General features: G+C 37.8%; 2 protein-coding genes across 2 annotated transcripts in view; both read left to right on the forward strand.

The window, feature by feature from the left end:
- Positions 1–1808: 1808 nt before the first annotated feature.
- RRH (retinal pigment epithelium-derived rhodopsin homolog) lies at positions 1809–17504 on the forward strand. Its single transcript, XM_053595054.1, has 7 exons — positions 1809–2286; positions 6968–7158; positions 8807–8906; positions 9457–9610; positions 10495–10663; positions 14272–14450; positions 15882–17504. The coding sequence occupies exons 1-7, from the start codon at positions 2181–2183 to the stop codon at positions 15994–15996; spliced, it is 1014 nt and encodes a 337-aa protein (XP_053451029.1). The 5' UTR covers positions 1809–2180; the 3' UTR covers positions 15997–17504.
- A 3430-nt stretch (positions 17505–20934) lies between these two features.
- LRIT3 (leucine rich repeat, Ig-like and transmembrane domains 3) overlaps positions 20935–23779 on the forward strand; it is a 29868-nt gene continuing 27023 nt past the window's right edge. Inside the window, exon 1 of the mRNA XM_053595068.1 lies at positions 20935–21056. Coding sequence (XP_053451043.1) covers positions 20941–21056 — 116 coding nt within the window. The 5' untranslated portion in view covers positions 20935–20940. The remainder of the gene's footprint in view (positions 21057–23779) is intronic.

Here is a 23779-nt window from a genome sequence, read left to right on the forward strand (position 1 = left end):
TTCAGAGTGTGTTTGTTAAACCAAACTTTTTAAAGTTAAAAGGAACAACTAATGCTTAAACACAGCGGATTTAGAGAAAAGGATTTGTTTACAGATATAAGATCTGACAATTAAGTACATGAATTCATCCTCGAAGTGCCTTATTGCTGCAAATCACTTTGGTCACCTTTGAAGTACTCCCCTTGGGAAGCTGTGCATTGATGCTAGCACCTAGTCCACCCTTCAAAGCAATTTTGGAACTTTTCCTGGAACGTCCTATCAGAGCTGTCATTTGTACCTGGTCTGACAGGTTCGTGAACTTGCCACTGTGTGCTTGCATTGGCAGCAGTGTACAAACAACTCAGTAAGGTTTCATATGTCAGTGTCTCACAACTGTTCATGTCAACAGGTGGCAGTGTCTTGGTGGGTTGAATTTATCATTGTTGCATGTTGTGTATACTGTATGACAATGGCTCTGATGGTCTTTCCAGGAAAAGTTCCAAAATTGCTAAGCCTCATCCTGTGCAGCTTTTCTGTATCACTCATGAAGAAAGCATGAAAAAGTACTTTGAATGTACTAACCTCACTCAAATCTGATAAAAGTTTAATCTGAGCAGAAAGCTGTCTGTCTTTGAAATTAAATTATTTTGTAGTTCTTAGAAATAATTATTTTGGAAAAATTTTAAATAGGTGTTAAAACCAGGTATCTACAATTACAGAAAAGGGAATGTAAACCAAAGCAAATTAAAAATTTTAAAGTCTTATTTTGCATAATGAATGAAAACAAGAAAGAAGAGATTTAAAACCTAACCTATAGATTTTTTTTTTTTTAATTAAATTAACCTATAGATTTTTTTAAAGGGATGGAATTGTGCTTCCAGGTCATTTGAAAAATTTTGAAACCTTGGAGTACAAATGAGATTCTTTTTTAGTACAGGTATTCCTCGCTGTAACGCTGTATAAAGATTTTAGTACTGGTAAGATTTGTGGCCGGTCAATCAACTTACTCACTTCCTTGAGTTTATATACAGGTGAGAGAACTGAGGCAAAAGATTGTCTTGGTCCCTTCCTCCTGTGCCATTGTAAGATTTATAAAATGAAAGTAAGTGGCTAAATATAGCCCTCTAGTGGTTCTGTTATATGCTTATACTTCAATGCATCTAAACATTTCTCTAGTGAAATTTTTCTGATTTTTAGAAGTTCACCAAGAAGAATCAGATTTTAATAATGTTACACGGTATAAAGAACATGGAAAAAAGTAACAAGAATACATCATTCTAACAATACATGTTCATATTAGATCATAATTCATTTTTCAGGTTATAACATGGTAATCTAGAATAATTAGAATTACTTTGTACTTAATATGAATTCAGATTATTTTGTGGATATATGCTATTATTACTATCATCAGATAATATTAATTACCTATCAAACTGTAGGATAAAGTGAGGTAGATGGAGTCGATCATGATGTATTTGTGCTATGAAGTATGTAGCTATTAGTAAGTAAGACTTAAATTTTTGACCTGGAATTTATAATATGACTTCAGGGGAAAACAAATTGCATAAGGTATGTGTGTATATATGTGTATTTTTTATATATGTATATTTGTTTAAAAGAAAACTGGAGAAACCTCAAACTCTTATGTTTGTATAAGCAAAGAAAAGCATGAGAAAGCATATACACCAAATAATATTGGACCCTTTAGAGAAATGAGGTTTTGAAGTATTGGGGGAGATTCATTCTTCATCTCTAATATTTAAATTGTTAAAAAAACAAAGGGAACTGAAATAGAAAAGCTCAAAAGGGTCAATAGAAAACAAGACCTTAATCTGAATAGTTTTAGAGAACTAAGGCCAGTCCTTCACTGGTTTTCTGAGTGTGTTTACTGATTTAAATAGGATATGTGTGTGCCTGATAATCGCCTTACATATAAGACTGATGCCCCAATTGTGTATAATGTGTAGTGTTTGGTATTTTTGTTTTCCTAATAAGCTTTTCCCTTGTTCTGGGAATTATAATAAAATCCTTTCCTATTTAGCCCAATTAAGTGTGTTAAGGGAGGGCCTCTATGAAAAGGCCGTTCTTTGAGGTCTCTCAGTGGAACTGATTGGTCCTGAGAAATCTCAGTGGCTCATAAAACAGTTCATAATTATTGAAGGCTTATAATGAAGGCTGTCTGAATTTCTTCCTCCAAAATGCTAAGGAATAATTTAGGCAACAATTCAGACTCTAAAAATGAAGATGGCTCAGTCTTTTCACAGACTGAACACACTATTGTTGCGACTTACTTGATCGTGGCAGGTATGGATGTTGATTTCATTAACAGGTACCTTGCTTTGGAGTGGGCAGCTAAAGGCAGAGGCTTGCAGTATAAGGCTATAGAAAGGGCACCTATTGTTCCATGCTCATTATGGGCCAACTTAACCTTAGTTGGTTTACTCATGTGGTAAATGAGGATGATAATTATCTATTTGTGGGCTAAAAAGATCAAATAAGAGAATGTAGGTGAAAGCATAAATGAAAGCATTGTTCACGGTGGGTAATGGTCCCAGGTTATTTTGAATTTTTATAAATAACATGAGAGCACTAAAGGGCTGAGAAAAGTTTTCTATGGTATGAATAGTTCTTTTATAAAAATCATCTATAGATTTTTTTTATTACGTTAAGTTTTTATTGGGAAAGAGTATGCACCATGCCAGAAATGTATTTTTATATCATTTGCTGTTCGTATACATAATTTTCATATTTTTATTCTTGGTGGTGGAATCTAGCTAAAGATTGAAAGGTTCTGGAAAGAAAATTAAAATTCTAAAAAGACAGAGCAGAGTGTCTTGTCGCTGACGGCAGAGTTTTGAAAATTCGGCTTGTTCCAGAATGCTATATTTGGATTTCATATTTTATTTTCGCAACTGTGAGCAAATTCCTTCACATTTTTGTTCTTTCATTTTCTTGTTAGATGACTCTTAAATGCACCTAAATGACATGTAAGTAGGTGTTAGACAATCTTTCTCCTCACATTAAACTCATTGATACAAATATTGGATGAAGATAAAGGCTTGTTTGCCCCCCCCCCCAAAAAAAGGTGATGTAAAATAAGCTACTCCTTTGTTATATTGGGTTCATTATTTTGGGGCTTGACTTTTATAAAAAAGTTTTCAAACGTTCAAAAGTAGAGTGAAAAGTATAAAAAGTCCTCTTATACCCAGTTTAGTTGCAGTTATTTAGGTTTTTTGCTCATAATTCAGAGTGTTACTTCTTGTGCTAGAAATTGTGAGTTCCTCGGTTAATTTTTGTAATTTTAGTGATGTGTTAACTTGATCATTTAAATACCTCTAGGATATGAACTGGACAAGTTCTATTCTTTTGATTGTTTCTTATTGCAAAAAATAATGAAAATTTCATGACTATTACATGAAACGCTTTGTATATAAGCATTTTGTTTTGTTCATTTTTTTAGATGACCAAGGAAAAGTCTTTTTTTTTTTTTTTGGTCTTATTACAAAAGCAGCATGCAAAAGAAATTTCCTAAGAAATTTCTTATCCCTGTAACAACTGTTCTGAAACTTTTTTCCTAATTCAGTAAGTTATTTTTAGTTTAGTTGTTTTTTTTTTTTTTTGAGACAGAGCCTCAAGCTGTCACCCTGGGTAGAGTGCTGTGGCATTACAGCTCACAGCAACCTCCAACTCCTGGGCTTAAGTGATTGTCCTGCCTCCACTTCCCAACTAGCTGGAGCTACAGGCACCCACCACAATGCCCAGCTATTTTTTGGTTGCAGCCGTCGTTGTTTGGTGGGCCCGGGCTGGATTCAAACCCGGGCTGTATGTGGCTGGTGCCTTAAGCGCTTGAGCCACAGGTGCCAAGCCAGTTATTTTTAGTTTTTTTCCCCCTGTTTATACAGATGAAGAGTTTATGAAACTTGCTCAGCACACACATCTGCTAAGCAGCCGACCAGGATTTGAACCTAGGCATTTTGAGAGTTTTATCAAGACACACCATGAGTAGGCGTTATCTGTTTGTGTTTTTGGCAGATGAACCAAAGGAAGCATGTCTAACTCTATGCTTTTGTTCTGTTCCTGCATCAAACATCTATTGTTCTTCAGATCCTCTCACTTTCCTCCTTTCACAAAATTCACTTAAACTCCCAAATCAAAACCAAAACTATGAGGAAAAGGGTGCAGTGGAAACATTGATTTCATTTGTCGTTACTTTTACCAAGACCTATTCAGATTTTTCATTTTCAATTTAACTTTAAATTTAATCTTTCATTTAGATTTTAGCTCCTATAAACTTTTGTCAACTTTGAATGCAACAGACATTTTGTTAATTTAGAATACTTGAGCACTCTTCTCCCTTTCTCCAACTGATGCTGGAAGGTGAATGTAAGGGTCTGAAAGAATCCATTAGGGATGGACTAGAGAATGCAGGGTGAGAGACAGGCGGAAGAAGATGAAAAGGCTGAACAGCGGGCAGTGAAGAACCATTTAAGCCTGAAGGTGACAGGCAGTTGCTGAAGGGTTATAACAGGAAGGACTGATCTAATTTGCATTTTAGAAATGTGCTAACATGGCAGCTAAAAGACCACCAAGGAGGCCACTGAGGTGATCCTGTGGAGGGAGTGATGGCAGTAGGGACAGAAAGAAGAGACATGGCTCAAGAGCTAGAAGGCAGAACTCATGATTGGATGTGGGGATTGAGGGAGAGGGAGAGGGACCGTCGGAGAGCATGCCTTGTTTTCTTTTTGGTGGCTACTGAAGAGGAGAGGAGAGGTCAACACCAAGTGCTGTTTAGATTTAGACCAAGAGATGCCACTTAACTAAAACTTGACTGCTAAGCAAGTAATGTGGACTTAGTGTATGTACCCTCGTATTACTTGGCAATTTTTAAAAAGGGATCTTTTCTAGTGATCCCACTAAAACACCTACAGCTATGGGAATAAGACTGAGTATGTAGGCAGCTTCAGAGAGAAAAAAGGGCTAAATCATTTACCTCATACCCCGAAAGGTATAGTTACTTTATTCTGGTTGCATATTTAGTAGGCAACAATTTAGTGCTTTTTTATCTAATTAAAAAAATTAATCATCAAATTAGTGGCTAGCCCAGAAAGGTTCTTCATTAAATTAATTTTTTAGAGTATTTCTTTTACATGTGCTACAATATTAGATGGTAAAAATAAAGCCAAAACGCCATCAAATTTGCTATCATTGTGAGTTAATTATCTTGAAGGAATAATAGAAACTAAGCAATGTGTTGTGGCCCATTTATTAAATAAATCTAATGTGTGTCACGCACTCAAAAACAAGATCATGAGGAACATAGTATCTACAGGGAAAGGCTAGGAATATGTAACAGTTAAATAATAAAGCATCAGAAAAGATTAAGTGCATGTGGAGTCACTTTGGGGCAGAATTAGGCACGAACTGAACTTTGAAGAGTGGATAGCACTTGGATAGGTAGAGAAAAGGAGAAGTGTGCTCTAAGTGGGAGAAATGCAAGTCAAGACTTACAACAAGAATGGTGTATTTGATAAATAAGTAGAATGGAGGTTTGCTTGACAAGTATGCAACTGTGCCTAGAGAGGGTGACAACAGATTTGAGGCAAAGACCCAGGAAATGATCAGGTTGGGACATTTGGATTTTTATCCCTTAGGCACTGGGGAAAGTTCTTAGGAGAAGAAGAAGGAAGCTTATCCTGACAGAAGTATGGAGAGGAAAAGAACAGGAATCTAGAAGGTTAGTGTAGCAGGATGCTAAGACCCAAGTTTTGACTGAAGTACCCAGGTAATAATAGAAGTTCTTACTTAGTCGACACCTTTGGGTACTGGTGTTTGGAAACCTTCCTTTCTCTTCAATAATAGCTAAGGATTGCTCACCAAGTAATCTTCATGATGGGGAACACAACTCTATTGCTTATTGTATAACCTTCCTTTAGTCCCTAGGAATCCAGCAATGGTTCTAGCTTCTCGGCTGAAACCTATTCATACTACTCCTGGACTGTTAAGACTGTTAAGTACAGCTCACATCTGGTTTTGCAGCATGGAGTGGGGCTGATCAGGCTACCATGCACGTCCAGTCCACTCAGTGATATTTCTCAACTAAATAATAGTGGCCTTCTGATTATTAAGTCTAGTCATTTGAGTACAGTCAACTCTGGGGCACTGACAATGCTATTTCTGGGCCTACAAGCAGAAAGATTGCAAATTGTGGATCCTTGATTAGGTTGGTATCCCCTGTGAGGCTTCTCAGTGGGCCAGAAAGCTGGCTCGACTTCCTCTCCTGATAGTCAAATCTTGCAGTACCTATTCTTTTATAGGTGTGTGTGTGACAGAGAGAGAGCAAGAGAGATTCAGGTTTGGATTTGTTGAGTTTCAAGAAATAGTGGAGCAGTCTTCCGATCTTACACATGGCAAAAGTACACAACTGTTAATGCGTAAGAAATGTTTAATGGCAACGAGCTGTATGAAAAGAGAAGGTGTGGAACTGGAACAGGTGTCAAGCTAGGAATAGTGACAAAAGTGCTGCTAGGGTTGAATGATGGTTGGAGGAAGGAAACTACTGACAAACGAGCCTCAGGCCTCAGCAAGCGGGAGGAGGAAGTTAATCTGCCACAAGAGAAGGTAAGACCAGCCATACGTGTGTCCTGCAAACCAGCAGGGGTGGCATGATGAAAACCAGGGAATGACTTTTCAAGGACAGAACGGTCAGTATTAATGACTTTAAAACCAACTTTCAGTGCTGGCTTGTGTAGCCAGCTGGCTTGCTGGCTATACAATTGGCAGATTGTTGTTGTTTTAATTTTATTTCTATTTCTCAGAAGAGACTGACCTTGAAGATGTTAGAAACAGTTGTGAGAATAGCAGGAGCTCTTCAAATAAATGAACTAAAATCGATTTGCTACGTTTATCAAAAGAGTTTGAATATTTAATTTTGATTTTAAATAGTCAAATTAAACAAAATGCATGATTTTTTTGTGTGTGTTCTCAGGTATGATAAGTATTCTCAGCAACATAATAGTTCTGGGCATCTTCATTAAGTACAAGGAACTTCGCACACCCACAAATGCAATTATTATTAACCTGGCTGTTACTGATATAGGGGTCAGTAGCATTGGCTATCCCATGTCTGCTGCCTCAGATCTATATGGAAGCTGGAAATTTGGATATGCAGGCTGCCAGGTATTGGAGATCTTTGGAATGAAAGAAAAATAAAGTCAATCAAATGTAAATTTAAATGTCTAAAAAAAATCCCAAGGGTTTAAATCAAGTAGGGCATTACAAGATAATAGGTAACTGTGTTTTAACATAAAGCAACTGTTATGTAAAAGAGAAGTGACTAGGACTATATTCTTTAATATGAGAAATAAAATTCACTAACCACTGTTAGATTTTCAAAATTCCCCCAACTTAAAGGAAAAAACAAACTACTACAACAACTAGCATTCAACTAGAGATGACTTATAACTTGCATATTTAAATAAAAATTTGTATATTGCAAATTCAAAAAGCAATACCCTGCTTTTGTTTAAAATAATAAAATCTTCACTGGCTTAATTATAATATCTGAGGACTGTAGTCAAGCTATGATATTGACTTTTTTTCTCTGTAGAAAGACTTTCATGAGATTATTAAGTACATTAAATATATTTACTCTTATTTTTACTAAAAAGGAAATGAATTAATATTTATTTGCATTAGGATAGTAGGCAAATGTGACATTTGGCTTAATTTTTTTATTGTTTGCTTCTATAAGCCATTAAATTATAGAGAATAAAATAAGAGTAGGAGAGAATATTGGATACCCATGTGTGTACCAACCAATTATGTCCAATCTTAGTGTTTTTGCAATCTATACTTCAGATTGTTTTTCTTTTTAAAGTTATAAAATTTTACAGATATTGCTGATACCACTGCACACAATTTCCAATCTTATTTTCTTCCCTCCCATGAATATCTTTCTATCTTACTACATGTTTATATGTGGGATGAGGAACTCGTGGCCTTCTAGGTCTTTAGATGCAGTCTTTTGACTGAATCCAAATTTTACAGAATAAATCCTTTTATTAAAGGGGGTGCAGTAGAGAATGATGAAATTTTCCTTTGGTGCTTAAAAAAGAACAGTTTTGAAATCGGAAGACCACACATTCTCCACTGAATGTTCTTATACATGTCTCCTAAGAGAATGTGAGTTTCTTTAGACACATCGCTTAGGAGAAGAATGGCTGGGTCATAGAGAATGTTCATCTTCAATTTCTCAGATGTGACTAAATTGTATTACAAGAATTTCTATTACTCCACATTCTCCCTCAACACTTGGAATTGTCAGACTTTTAAATTTTCATTTTTGTGATGTGAAATGCCATCTTAAAATTTTTATTTCGTAGACTACTTACTATGGTTGTATAGCTTTTCTATCTCATAAATGTTCAAATGTCCTGGGCTTGTGTGAATAGCCTACTCATCATTTGCTATTTTTCTACTGAGTTTATCTTTTTCTCCTGTTGAATTGTGTGTCTTCTGAATACTAATCTTTTGTTGGTTGTATGCCCTGTGCCCTAATTTACGACTTGTTCGGCACTCTTTGTACAGTTGTATAGAAGTTTCATCATCCTAAAATATTTTTAAAAACTTACTTTTAATTGATGAACTTTTGAACTCTTAAATTCCTTTATTAAGCCAGTTACAATTTGACAATGGAACTTGTATTTTAAATTAGTAAAATAAAAAAAGCATGTACCTTAGAAATACCTGTACTCTAGCAATAAGACAAAAATGTGAATTTTTTTGGAGGATGTTTAGAATGGTGGAGTCTAATTTTGCTTTTCAGATTTATGCTGGATTGAATATCTTTTTTGGAATGGCAAGCATTGGATTGCTCATGGTGGTGGCTGTGGATCGGTATCTGACCATCTGCCGCCCTGACATAGGTACAACACTTTCTCAGCTTTCTTAATGAATCCATTTCTTGACTAACATCTCCTCAACATACATTAACTTTTAAATATAAACATAATGGTTTGTAATCAGGGTCAGTTTTATTTCTCTGGCAAACATTGTTCAAAGGTTTCAATGGCTTCCTATTATTGTGCTTAGAATAAAATCTAAATTTCATAAAGCAAGAATGACCTGGCTCCTGGCCACCTTTCCAGGTTTGGCTAGTAGGGTCACTCATACTTTGGGGTACTGGCCACCCTTTTTCCCCCTTTTGAGCCATTGTTTATGATATTTTCCTAAGCCTGGAAAACTTTTTCCCTGCTTATTCTCTGACCGATCTTTTTTATCATTTAGGTTTCTGCTTTAATGTCATTTTTTTTCAGAATGTAAATTTATATAAATAGGCTTTTAGTGAACTAAAGTGCTCTGTAAAGAATCTACTTGAAAAAAAATCTACTGGATAAGAATTTTGAATCATCAATTAAGATAAAATGAGTCCCATCATTGGCAAATGATGTTAATATTTCATATGCTTGATCACAGGGAGAAGAATGACCACCAACACTTACATCGGCATGATTCTGGGGGCCTGGGTCAATGGCCTGTTTTGGGCTTTGATGCCTATCATAGGGTGGGCTAGTTATGCCTCAGATCCTACTGGGGCTACCTGTACCATAAACTGGCGGAAAAATGATGCGTAAGAGACAAGTTTACACTTCATCATCAAATGCTTCTAATATAGACGTTTTCTCATCCTTCCAATAGAGCAAAGAGCTTCCTTGCTAGCGATAATGTGATTCAAACAAGAGTTGAAACTGAGAAAAGTGAATTATGTTTGTTTGCAAGTAAAAGTCATCCAGCTCCCCTTGTCTGCTTACTCTGTCCCTCCTTCCCTCTCCTAAGGCAGCAGTGGGAGATCCCAATCACCTTCTTGATACTTGCACACCTCAGGGGTAGGCTCATGACTAGGAAAAGGGTTAAGGAAGCTAGACAGCACACAGCTCTGGTGAAAGCCCAGACTGCTTCCCTCCTATCTTTTCAAGATGATTTGGAGTTGAAGCATATTCTGAGAATTACGTAGCAAAAAGTACAGTCACTGCCATGATTCACCTGCTAGTTTGTGGTGCTCTATATATTCCAGAGAAAAAAGGGCTATTTAGTTCATTAAAGGAAACAAGAGATGACTCAGAAAGCAAACAGAATAATTCTAAATCTCAAACTAAATCTAAATGTAAACTTTTTCTGTAAAGAGTCAAAAAATAAATTATTCAGGCTCTATAGGCCAGATGGTCTCTGTCACGGCTGTTCAATTCTGCCACTGTACTGTGGCAGCTTGGCTGGTATGTCAGTGAGGGTGTGTGGCTGTGTTCCAATAAACTCCATGTGCAGAGATGTTTGGAAGGCTGGAATTGGCCTACAGGCCACAGTTTGCCAACCCCTTGTCTAAATGAACTAAAGATTGAATATACTTCCTAATTTAACAATATCATGACTGCCAGTATTATTTCTAATAATTTTATCCTCGTTCTCTTCTCATTTAGTAGAGAATGAGTAGTCTTGTCTTCCTGTTCTTATTTTCAGGTCTTTTGTGTCTTACACGATGACAGTTATTGCAGTAAATTTCGTTGTGCCCTTGATGGTGATGTTTTACTGCTATTACCATGTCACTCAAGCCATTAAGCGTCACACTGCCACCAACTGCACTGAGTCCCTCAACAGAGACTGGTCAGATCAGGTAGATGTAACAAAGGTAAGAAGTCAAAATCCTGGAGAAATGATCTGTAATCAAGCTTTTGTGAAAGCATCCCTTGACCCATCAATTTGACCCCATTTTTCACTTCTCGGGGGGATCTTCTGTGTTTGCCTCCTTTTTCCTGAATGCTGTGCTTATCTGCTCTTTGGATGTTTTTGTTTGCCGTCATCTCTTGAGTCCTTTTGTGGACGATGAGGATTCATTTCTTGTATGCCACTAACCGGCTGCATTCCTCCCTTGTATGTTTCTCTTTCCTCACCTACCGGGATAATGTTCACAGTATTTGAGTAGATGAAGAGGCAGACTCCTCTCCTCTCGCTGTAAGTTTACACACGTCGCAGACAAGATGCATTTCATCCTTTTCTGGGAGCCGTCCTCCTGGTACCCCTGGAGCCTCTTGCTCTGCTGTGGATGGTTGCTGTCTAAGCCTGCAGCTCCGAGAGCCTTCATCCCCATCACCCTTCACCATTAGCTGGGAATGCCTTTTGCCTCTTCTGACTCAGATCCCTGTTTTCTAGATTGCTCATCTTCATTTTCTTTCGCAGTTTATTCCCTCTGATTTGGTGGAGCACATTCTCTAGCACATTCCTGAAGTTACAGGAGAGGCAAATTTTTTAAGATTTTGTATGACTGAAAATGTCTTAATTCCACTATCATATTTGACTGATTTTTGCCTGGTCTAGAATTCTAACTACAAAAATAATATTCAAAGACTTTTGGAGGCATTGCTCCGCAGTCCTAGCTTCTAGCCCTGCTTTGGCAAAGGCATTCCAGCGACTGATGCTTTGTGGAGATCTGTGTGTTCTCTCTGGAAGCTCATACTATCTTCTCTAGGTCTACAGTTTTCTGAAATTTTATACTGATGTGCCTTGCTATGGCTTTATTCATTCCGTGGTGGGTATTTGGTGAGCACTTGGTGAGTACCCTCAGTGTAGCGACTCAGAGGTTCCCCGTCAGGGAGATTTCTTACATTAATTCTCTGGTAACTCCCGCTGCTCTGTTTTCTAGGTTCTCTTACCTTGGAATTCATTTATTTTGAATATTTAATCTTCTGAATAGATTTTCTTTTTTTTTTTAGAGACTGAGTCTTACTTTGTCGCCCTTGGTAGAATGCTGTGATGTCACAGCTCACAGCAACCTCCAGCTCTTGGGCTTAGGCAATTCTCTTGCCTCAGCCTCCCAAGTAGCTGGGACTACAGGCATCCACCACAACACCCGGCTATTTTTTTGTTGCAGTTTGGCTGGGGCTGGGTTTGAACCCGCCACCCTCATTATATGGGGCCGGCGCCCTACTTACTAAGCTACGGATGCCACCCTGATTTTCTAATTTTTGTACATTTACTCTACTGCATTTACTCTACTCTCTCTTTTTGTTTGTGGTAGTTGTTTTTTTCTTTTTGTTTCTAGTTTCTGGGAGGTTTCCTTAGCCATATTCAGGTCTGGTACTAGAGTGAGGATAATGAAGGCCATGCCTTGGGCACAAAATTAAAGTAAGCACCAAAAAAATTCAGTAATTAATCCCCCCCACCAAAAAAATTAGTAGCTTAACATAGTACTTTAAAAATCAAAAGGAATGTAAAATAATCTAATGTTGAACAAAATATAAAATTTTAAATAAAGTCAGGATCTGGCCCTGTACTTACATAATTCACCTGACCCCCTTCCCTTTAATCCGGCCTGACAATATCATTAAACCTTTTTATTACATTTTGAACATTTCTCTTCTCTCATTTTTATAGATAGGATAAAAATCATTTTTTAGTGAGAAAGAAGTTTTTTTATGCTTTATCTTCCTGTTCTTCTAGCCTTTTCTTCTTGTTTTATGGATATGTATCTTATTTTAGTGATGATATTATGTATATTTACATTGTCCTTCTGTTTGCGACATGTTTTTTGTTTCTCCTGAGTTCCGGCACTGTTTTTTCTCTGCCTGTTGCAGTTTGGCCAGGGCTGGGTTCGAACCCACCACCTCAGTATATGGCGATGGCACCCTACTCATTGAGCCCCAGGCGCTGCCCCATTATACTCTTTTCTTAATAGTTTTGAAATGTACCATTGCATTATGCGCATTAGGTGAGGTCCCCCAAATACCTTCCCTCTTCCTGCCTCCCCCCTTCCCTCCTCTCTCTCTCCTCTTCCCTTCTACTTTCTGGACTATAGTTATGTTTTGACATTTGTATGAATGTGTAGATGATTATATATTGATTTCATAGTAGTATTGAATACATTGGATAATTTTTTTCCATTCTTGAGTACTTTACTAAGAAGAATATGTTCCAGTTCCTTTCAGATAAACATAAAAGATGTAAGGTTTCCATCTTTTTTATGGCTGAATGGTATTCCATGCTGTATATATGCCACAATTTGTTAATCCATTCATGGGTAGTTAGACACTTGAGCTGTTTCCGTGTCTTGGCAAGTATGAATTTGGCTGCATTCTGTTGCACATGTCTTTGTTCTAAAATGATATTTATTCATCTGGGTATATACCTAGTAGAGGAATTGCAGGATCAAATGGTCTACTCATGTCTGGTTAAGTAATCTGCCATTTGTCCAATGTTTATTTAGTCCCATTAAAAAAATATATTGTTGGCTTGGCATCCATAGCACAGTGCTTATGGAGCCAGCCACATACACTGAGCGTGGCAGGTTCGAACACGGCCCAGGCCAGCTAAACAATGACAACTGCATCAAAAAATGGCCAGGTGTCATGGTGGGTTCCTGTAGTCCCAGCTACTTAGGAGGCTGAGGCAAGAGAATCGCTTAAGCCCAAGAGCTGGAGGTTTCTGTGAGCTGTGACTCCAGGCACTCTACCAAGGGCGACAAAGTGAGACTCTGTCTCAAAAAAAAAAAAAAAAAAAAAAATATATATATATATATATATAGTATAACCTCAATTCTTTGTTATTATAGGTTTATGTCTTTTTTAAAAAAATATCTTTTCCATTATTTTAGTGGGCAGTCACAGGGGAGCAATGTAAAAATTATAGTTTTTCATTTAAACAAGATGCAAGGTGGGGCCTTGATGTGTAAAAAAATAATAATAAAATAAAAAAATTAAAAAAAACAAGATGCGAGGAAACTCCTTTACAAAATTATCTGCAAAATTAACTGACAGCTCAAAATAGGATTTTGTTTTTTGATTGAGTTTAGAAAGTTAAAAAGTTATTTTTTAGATTAGCAAATGATCACAGTGAAAGCAAAATACTACTACTACTAATAATAATAATGAAAGCAATGCCAGCAGTTCATAGTACAATGACTAGAAGTGGGGTGGGTGGAGTTTTCTATGTCTTTCATCAAAACCAGCTTTAGTACTCTCCCTTAGCGTACCAAATGAAAAAGACCATTCTTTACATGTGTGTTGCACCCTTAAAAGCAACGTCACATAATCGACATTTCTAGTCCACAAGCTCATGGTAGTAGAGATGACTCCAGGCGCCTAAACAAAGAACACTGAAAGCAAAAACTCAGTTATTTTCTTGATGTGATCAACAACATAAACTTACACAAATTCCAACAGACAGATTTTCATGGTATTTTAGGTATATTAGCTACTTAAATCTTATAGATACTGGGCTTGGCAAATATTATTTCTTTTACAGATGTCTGTGATAATGATATGCATGTTTCTGGTGGCGTGGTCCCCTTACTCCATCGTATGCTTATGGGCTTCTTTTGGTGACCCAAAGAAGATTCCTCCCTCAATGGCCATCATTGCTCCACTGTTTGCAAAATCTTCTACATTCTACAATCCCTGTATTTATGTGGTTGCTAATAAAAAGTACGTGATGCCTAAAATGCTTTTGAATTTAAAAAAAGGATACAAAAATGCTTACGGGGCATGGATAATGTTCTAAGAGTTTTCAGGAAGTAAGTGACAAAAACTCACTTCAGTCTGGACTGCTGTAGCTGGAGCAGAATCTAGGCCCTTAAATGTGTGGAGCTTGAGATTTGTGACACACCCTTCCCACGTGGTAGCAGAGATGATCATGGGCAGCCCAAGACCTATATGCTGTCAGCTAAGCTTCCCCAAGTGCCAGCTTCATCTCAGATGTTTTCTGCTGGAAAAGACCCTTGGGGGGGTCATTGGTATGGGTACCCCACCCCAAAAACATGGAATAGAGGCTTCCAAAAAAGAAAAAGAAGAAAAGAGTAATTCTATTACTAGAAAATGGACAGGGCAATATTGGACTCCCTTAATTGGGAGCATAGTTGTGTATTGACCAAAAAGAAGACATATTCAAATGCAAGAGAAGAATCTAGTGCTAACCTAAAAGCCTTCAGGAGTGGGTTGTCATTCGGGATATTAGAGAATTCCCCCCTCTTCCCTATTATGAGACCTTCAGCAAAGAGTCCCTTTGCTGTCTCCTCAGTGAAACTTCTGTTATTTCATTTCTCATTACTGCTGGAAAATTGGGATGAAGCAATGTACTATGCTTAAGTATTTGGCCAGAAATTCTCAGTAGAGGTCAAATAATTTGATCATGGGATGACAATGTTGCTTCTATTAAATCTGTATATTTATGCACACATTTGGGGGAGTAGCTTTAGCTACAGGTATGTGAAGGAGCATCAACCTTTTAAGACCAAATGACCCAATAAGAAGTAGAAAGAACCAGAGTTTGCTGGTAGCTCTTTTGGAAAGATCAGTCACTCTCAAGCTCCCTTAATTTCAACTGGCCTTTGCTTGGAAGAACAGATGCATGAAACACCCATTGTTAGTTCAAAAAATAAGTCATTATTTAACAGTAGAAGTGTCATTTTAAGTGCGTATAACAATTATTATTATTTTCTGCTTTACATGTTTTTTTGCATTTCAGATTAATATGAAGGTGCAAACAATTATGTTACAAGGTTTGCGCTAGTTAGATAAGGTCCCTGTCGTAGCTGTGTCCCACTCCCAGGAGTTGTACCGTATATTCTTACTTGTGCTCAAGCCCTCTCCCTTTTCCCCCTCTTCCCCACCCCCAAAACTGAATAGAGTTTTTCTCTTGTATACACACATAATTATTGACTTTTATTAAATGTCTTCAATGTTTATAATCAATGTTGCAAAACTGGCCTTTAACAGTACTATATGTTCTTTACATTTATAAAGATTATCAACAGGAATGTTAAAGTAGGAGGCAGAGATGTCAATTGGCGTTGTTGAAAATGTCTTCACTTTCTGGTTATCATAGTATAATGCCGAATTTTCTCTTTTTTATTGTAGATTTCGGAGGGCAATGTTTGCCATGTTCAAATGTCAGACTCACCAAGCAATGTCTGTGACAAGTATTTTACCAATGGATGTATCTCAAAACCCACTGGCTTCTGGAAGAATCTGAAATGAGAGAAAAGCACATCCAATCGAAACATTTTATTTGCTTTGCTTTTGCAGTGTTTTAATTTTATTTTACATATGAGCCCATTTAGATCAAATGCAGACGTAGATTGTTGTCCTATTGGGCTGTAAGTTTCTCCAGTGCAGTTTGTGGTTCTTCGTGTGTGCTGGTTGCTGTAGTGAGTGTTTCTCTATTTCTTTCTTTGTAAACCTACTGTCATCTCCTCTGATGAATCTAGGCACAGGAGGAGAAAGTCTCTCTCCTTTCTCCTTACCATGGAACGCATTACACTGTATCAATGGCCTGTAACTTGCCCGGGTCTTTCATTAGACTAGAAGCTGCCACTATTTTGTTAGAATAAATTAATAATAATGATAATTAAAAATCCTCAATAAATAATCACTGGAATGAGTTATTGCATTTCCCAGTTAGAATAGAAAACATTTTTAGCATTTCAAAGGTTTTTTTTTTCTTTGAAACAAAATCTCACTATGTCGCCCTGGGTAGAGTGCTCTGGCATCACAGCTCACAGCAACCTCCAACTCTTGGGCTCAAGCGATTCTCTTGCCTCAGCCTCCCAAGTAGCTGGGACTACAGGCGCCCACCACAATGTCCAGCTATTTTTAGTTGCAGTTGTCATTGTTTTTTTTCCAGCCCAGGCGTGGTTGGAACCCGCCATCCTTGATGTATGTGGCTGGCTCCATAACCACTGTGCTACAGGCATTGAGCCTCAGAATTTTTAAATTTTAAATTAATTATGAACTTAAATTATTTAACAAAAATAATCAAATGAACATTAAATGTTTTTGCTTCTAAATTACATGTTAGTCGATGCACATTGTTCTTTTGTATTTTTTGTTTGTTTTTTTTTAAGATAGAATATCACTCTTTTGCCCTAGGTAGAGTGCCATGGCATCACAGCTCACAGCAACCTCAAACTCTTGGGCTTAAGTAATCCTCTTGCCTTAGCCTTCTGAGTAGCTGGGACTATATGTGCCCACCAAAACACCTGGCTAATTTTTCTATTTTTAACATAGGCAGAGTCTCACTCTTGCTTAGGCTGGTCTTGAAGTCTTGAGCTCAAGCAATCCACCTACCTCCCAAAGTGGTAGGATTACAGTCATGAGCCACCACTCCTGGGCCATGTTGGTATTTCACATAGCTCTATGCATGTTGTTATGTACTCTGCAAGTTTAATTACCGTTTTTCCACATATGTATTTCTATGTATTTGCTCCTAGAATTAAGTTCCCCAACAGTGGGCATTTTTGTATATTCATTCCCTGATGTATCCTTAGCAGGTAGTCTGGCAGGTAGAAAGCACTCAATAAATATTTTCTGAAAGCTGAATGAATTTATAGACTCACATATTTGTTATTTTAAATAACCATTAAGTGTAGCAATACATACTGTTGTTAGATAATAGACATTTATTTATTTATTTATTTTGCAGTTTTTTGCCAGGGCTGGGTTTGAACCCACCACCTCTGGCATATGGAGCCAGTGCCCTACTCCTTTGAACCACAGGCACCACCCAGATAGTAGACATTTAAATTGCTTCTAAGTTTTAGTTTCATAGATGCACCGCTGGGAACATTTTAATACAAATTTATTTGGGAGTGATTTTTTCACTCAAATAGAATAAAATTTATAAAATAGTATAAAATTATTGGATACAAATATAAAAACATTATTATTCTTGCTAGCTTGCTCTCTGGAAACACTGAATTTACCCTGATGCTGGCAGTGTCTAAACACTGCTAATACTGGTGAATGATTACACATTTAAACTATGAGTTATATCCTGTAACTTAATTTTATTCCACATTTCTTTAACTGTTAGTGAGGGTATGTATCATTTGCATGTTGTATTTTCTTCCCTCTTTGGCTGCATATTTAGTAAAATACAAGTATTAGTTTTATATGTAAAATTCTCTATGTACGTGGAATGATAAGCCGCTATAATAATCTCTCCTCACTGTCTGCTTTTCCTTTGCAATCAGTGCATCTACTATACAGCTAACCTTTAAAAAACAAAATTCCAATCTCCCAAATCTTCGATCACCCGCCAAATCAGTATGAAGTCCTCAGCTGAATTTTCAAGATCCTCTTCAATATGGCCCCAAAGGGATTTTTCAAATTTTTGTCTTTATTTATGGCTAAAATTAAAATGTTTAGTGTTGCCAGACAACTGTGAATGCTTGTGCCTCTACTCTTTGCTCTTGCTGTCCTCTGTAGCTGAGCCTTTATAGAGAGGGCACAATGAAGGTCTGTGCCCAAAGTCACAGAGCCATTAAAAGGCCAAGACCATACACGTAGTACCGTCTGGAGAATTGATTCAGAGTCTTAATTTGCAAAGTCTTAACTCGTTTCCAGCAGTAATCCAGGGGCAACTTTGCCTGAAGCGTGAAGGACTTTAACAGTGTATGGTACTCATATTTTAATACTACATTTGTCCATTTGCTTATGAGATAAGACTAGGAAGACTTAGCTTCAGTTATATGGTTTGCTCTAACCTCTTCTTACTTTACTAATTTCAGGTGTTTTATCTTCAAACAGCTTTTCTGTACTCAATTTGGCATGTCTTGTTTCTTACGTAGGTCATAACATCCATGGATGTTATGGATGTTATGAGTGTTAATCATTCAAAAACCATTTTGGTCATGTGGTGATCAAAGCTCTACTTATCCCCATCCCCCCATTTCTTCTTCCTCCTGCGCTTAAAACTCATTTATGGCCACCTCCACCACCTCTTAGGAAACCATAGAGTTGTTCTTAAATCTCTCATCCTCTTCCTCATCTTTTCTTCTCCTTCCCTGCTCTAATTCAAGCGTTTCTCCCTCCTAGAAGTTTTCTGAAGCTGCATTATGCTAAGCATTACAGCTCAGTGTTCAAGGCTGCAGCCTAACGGCTGCTCACCTGAACTGGAATCATAGCTGCCTCTCCCTCCCTTCTTGCTTGTTCTACCTCAAACTTTCCTCCAGCTGCTGGAGAATCCTGCCTAATATGATAATCTGAGATGCCATTGCCAGGTCTAACCTCTACTGCTCTTGTTCTCTACGGGCTGAGGGTAATCTAAGGCCCCTCTTGTTCCCTACGGGCACAGGGAATCTAAGGCCCCTCTTTTGTAACTTCAGCCTCACTTACCTCTCCAGCTTTGTCTTTTCTCATCTTTAACTTTTTTTTTTTTTTTTTTTTGAGACAAACTCTTGCTCGGTCACCTGGGGTAGAGTGCCATGGCATCATCATCGCTCACAGTAACCTCAAACTCTTGGGCTCCTCTGGCCTCGGGCTCCCACCACAATGTCTGGCTAGATTTTCTTTTCTTTTCTTTATTTTTGTTTATTTGTTTGTTTGTCTTTTAATAGAGACATGGGTCTTGCTCTTGCTCAGACTGATCTCAAACACCTGAGTTCAGGCGATCCATTCGCCTGGGCCTCCCAGAATGCTGGGATTACAGGCATGAGCCACTGCAGCCGGTCTTCTCTGTAACTTCTTATGTCAAAATCTTCTGCCTGAGCAACAAGAAGTGCTTGTTTTTCTCTGAGGATAACAAACTGTTTCTTGCTTCCCTTCCTTGGTTCCTGCTATTTGCTCGGCTTGTGATGCCCTTTTCCTGATTTTCCCATAATACATTAACTTGCATCCTGTCAGAGGCAGCTCAGGCACCACCCGTGTAGGAAGTCTTGTGCACTGACACAGGCTGGGTCCGATGTTCTTCTAGCCTGCTGCTTCAGTGCTTTGCCCCTCCCTTTATCATGTGAGCTCCTGATGTGTGGTGATTGTGCCTTTCAGTGCTTGGAACCGTGTAAGAACTCAGTCAGTGTTTGGTGAACAAATAAATTATGCAGAACCTGAAAAGCTGAAATGTTTTGTTTTAACTGAGCAAGTTTTTCAGAACCTATTGTTGATATAAATTCTATTAGTTTTGAACGATATTTCCCGTAATCTTATTTTGATAGAATTTTTAAAAAGTTTTTGTTTTATAGATGACAGCTAGAACCACCCAATAAAAAGATGACATGACCAATGTTTGTTATTTAAATCCTGATTGTTTCCATGAATTATTCACTTTAGGTGTGAGGGAGATAGTTTTAATTTAATTAAATTTTCATTTTCTGATACAGCCTAATATTGCTAAAAGAATGACAGCTGATTTTCACATGTGGTTTTGAGGCCCATAATTTGGGAAACTCATTCAGAATAAAATATATTTTAGAACTGAGATATTTTTAATGCAGAGGTACCTGCGTAATACTGTAACACTGTCATAAATGCACACTAAGATGATCTGAAAAGTCTCAGAACACAGTCTCAGTGGAATCTTAGTGCTACCACATCAGTGTGGATTGAAGTGTTTTTCCTAAACAAATTCTATATACTGGGCTTGGTTTATTTTGCTTCTGGAAATAACCAATATGTGGCAACATCAAGAACTCTATTCTAAATCCATTTTATGTGCTTCTGTTTTCAAAACTAAATTTTGTAAAACTGTATGTTGTACGTGCTACTAAAAAGCAACAAATGTGTAATGTGAGGATACTCAAATAATCCACAGACTTTTCTAGCATCTGCCGGGACTGAATTGTTCTCAACATTACGTATTTTTTAAGGGGTAGTGGCAATTACATCCACAGAAGGGATTTAAGAGGCATTTCCTTGAAGCCCAGATATGGGTAACTATTAAAATTGTCTTGATGTGTGTTTGATTTTCATTTTCCTTAACAGGCGTTGCTCTGCTGAAATCATATGCAAAGGCTGGGTCGATTGATCCCCTGCAAGATACACTTGAAGGTTAAGTAACTAAGGATCTCAGCTAATCCTGGGTAATCTGCTGCTGCTAAATGGCTGTTTGCATTGCCGGCACACCAGTTTTTGAATGCTTAGGATTTTTAGGACCTGAATGCAAAGGTTTCGCCTTTGCTTCAGATAACCTCTGAGAGGAGTGATGCATCTCCCTGCGTGTCTGTGCCTCGTGCTCAGCTTGGTGGGAGGAGGGAGCTGTGCGTGTCCTTCGCGGTGCAGCTGCGATTATCACGGCAGAAACGACGGCCTGGGGTCCAGGTATGCTCCCCTCCTTGCTGCCCACGGTATTAGTTATTCTGACAAAAAGGGCCCCCACAAGATCGCCTTATTTAGAAAGCAAATGTTTGTCAGAAATCGGAGGGGGAAAGATATAATTTCTATAAGCTTTAATTTAATTGTGTTAATACTGGTCGCCTACTCTTCCATTGTTTTTATTTTGAGCAGTTTAACTTGTAAAAGCCTCTCAAATTATTTGAGACTTGGAAACATTCTGTGTTATAAAACTATCCATAGAGCTTATATTCACAAAATGTCCCTGTTCAGAGGCCGAACCTGAAATGTGTGTGGCCAGCTCGGCCCTGGATTACAGGAGTGGGACAGGGCAGGGCTGAGCGGCAGCTTTTAGGGTCCCCCATTTCAGTTGAGGATTATTCGTGCCAGCTGGATAGAAGAAGGAAGCACACAGGGTGAAGTTAGGTTCATCATCAGAATTTTTTGTTTTTTTTTTTTTTTGAGACCGTGTCTCTCTCTGTCACCCTGGGTAGAGTGCTGTGGCTTCACAGCTCACAGCAACCTCAAACTCTTGGGCTCAACTGATTCTCTTGCCTTAGCCTCCCAAGTAGCTGGGACTATAGGCACGTGACACAACTCCAGCTATTTTTTATTTTTCTAATTTTTTTTTAGAGACAAGTTCTTGCTCTTGCTCAGTCTGGTCTCAAACCTGTGAGCTCAGGCAATCCACCTGCCTCAGCCTCCCAGAGTGCTGGGATTACAGGTGTGAGCCACCGTGCTAGACCTATCATCATTAGAATTTTTCATTTTAAGCTGACAGAATTCATAAAGTAAAGAAAGTTGAAAAATCTTATCTGTTTACCTCACGGAAGTTATTTAATCTCTAGTTTGCTTTTACATCTACCTGTGAAGTGAGAATAGTTACATGCTTAACACGTGCATGAGTCCTTTTATGTAGAAGTTAAAAGCAAAACAGAACTCCTATTGGCTAAACGCCTTAGATCTTGATATATTTTTCTTTCTTTTTTGGAGAGGGTATTTAAAAACAAAATCAAGGTATTTGTGACTTGAAATAAATAGTAATTCTGTAACAAAATAATTTGTTAAAAGAATAGCCCAATTCATGCCTTACAACTTTAAACAAAGAAATAATAATAATTCAAAAGTATCTGTGAGTAGTTTGTCTTGTTATTATATGAAGTTAACCAATTCCTGTTATCTTTTTGAGATATCCACTGGGTGGCTAAAGACAATGGAAAGAACATAACATACAAAAGACCTGCTTCTGTGGGGAGATATAGCTGTTCATAATTGTGCCAGGGTGTTTTTGAGAAAAATATCTCAAAAATGTTTCCTTCTCTGTGGTGGACCTACTATTGATGGATTTTATAAAAATTATGAAATATTATGCCTGGAAAGAACTCTAGAAATAATCTAGGTGAACCTCTGTTACTTTATAAGCAAAGAAACTAAACTGTACAGAGACTCAATGACTTATCCTAGGTCACGTAGTTGTGTTGATGCAGTAACTGAGTTGATAAAGATACTAGGTCTTTTGGCTTCCAGTCCAGGCTTTTTCCGATTGTAGGACACTGGAATGCTTTCTTAATGGGTAGAAACTGCTACTGTTCTGATGAAAAGTATCACTGAAATTTGCAGTACAAAACAGAGATGAAGAGTAGGAGATATCCCTAGAAAATTCCAGTGATTCCCCAGGACCTTCTCCCAAAGTCATAGAAAGATCAGATGCTACCAGTGTGTGGCAGATTTATCCTGCTCACCTCCATTGACATAATGGCCTGGCTTTTCAAATCCACCAAATGACTGTTTTATTGTTATTATTTACTAAACATATAGTGTATTGTAATTTAGATGATGTTTTGCAAAACTTTTTACTGTTTATATGCAACAATTCAGATGAGTATGTTACAGGAGATAAATAGATTGGTTTTTTTTTTTTTTTTTTCCACAGACAAGGTCTCTCTCTGTCTCTGAGTCTGGATTTTAGTGGCACAATCATAGCTCATGGCAAGCTCAAACTCCTGGGCTCAAGCTATCTTCCTGCCTCAGCCTCCCAAGTTGCAGGAACTACAGGCACTCACCATCATATCTGGCTAATTTTTAATGTTTGTTTTTTTTTTAAGAGACAGGGTCTTGCTATATTGGCCAGGCTGGACTTAAACTCCTGGCCTCAAGCAATCTTTCCACCTTGGTCTCCTGATGGAGTGGCTTCTGGCCTCTCTCTAGTATTTTTCCAGCTGCATTTTATTTAAAAATAAAATGTTTAAATTAAAAAATAGGATTCCCTGAAAAGAGTTTTAAAATGTTTATGCTTGGGTCCTTCCCCACAGATGCTAATTTACATAACTAATGTGCAGCTAGGGTCAAGTACCATGAGCAGAGCTTGTGTATTAGTATATGACAACCCTTACAACTAGAGATTTCAAGGTGTCTTTGTTCTATATTAAAAATAAAATTGTAGGTGGCGCCTGTGGCTCAGTGAATAGGGTGCTGGCCCCATATACTGAGGGTGATGGGTTGAACTCAGCCTTGGCCAAACTGCAACAAAAAAATAGCCAGGCATTGTGGTGGGTGCCTGTAGTCCCAGCTACTCAGGAGGCTGAGGCAAGAGAATCGCCTAAGCTCAGGAGCTGGAGGTTGCTGTGAGCTGTGATGCCATAGCACTCTACTGAGGGCAGTAAAGTGAGCCTGTGTCTCTTAAAAAAAAAAAAAATTGTAAATATTTTGGT

The sequence above is a fragment of the Nycticebus coucang genome, chromosome 1 (assembly GCF_027406575.1).
Source record: "Nycticebus coucang isolate mNycCou1 chromosome 1, mNycCou1.pri, whole genome shotgun sequence".
In the NCBI taxonomy this organism is placed as follows: Eukaryota; Metazoa; Chordata; class Mammalia; order Primates; family Lorisidae; genus Nycticebus; species Nycticebus coucang.

Bases quoted from the DNA above. Each gene is read 5' to 3' on its own strand.
- RRH (XM_053595054.1), top strand. From the start codon at position 2,181: ATGCTAAGGAATAATTTAGGCAACAATTCAGACTCTAAAAATGAAGAT. The intron at 2,287-6,967 runs GTATGGATGTTG...GTGTGTTCTCAG, and splicing joins GACTTACTTGATCGTGGCAG to GTATGATAAGTATTCTCAGC. The intron at 10,664-14,271 runs GTAAGAAGTCAA...TTTCTTTTACAG, and splicing joins ATCAGGTAGATGTAACAAAG to ATGTCTGTGATAATGATATG.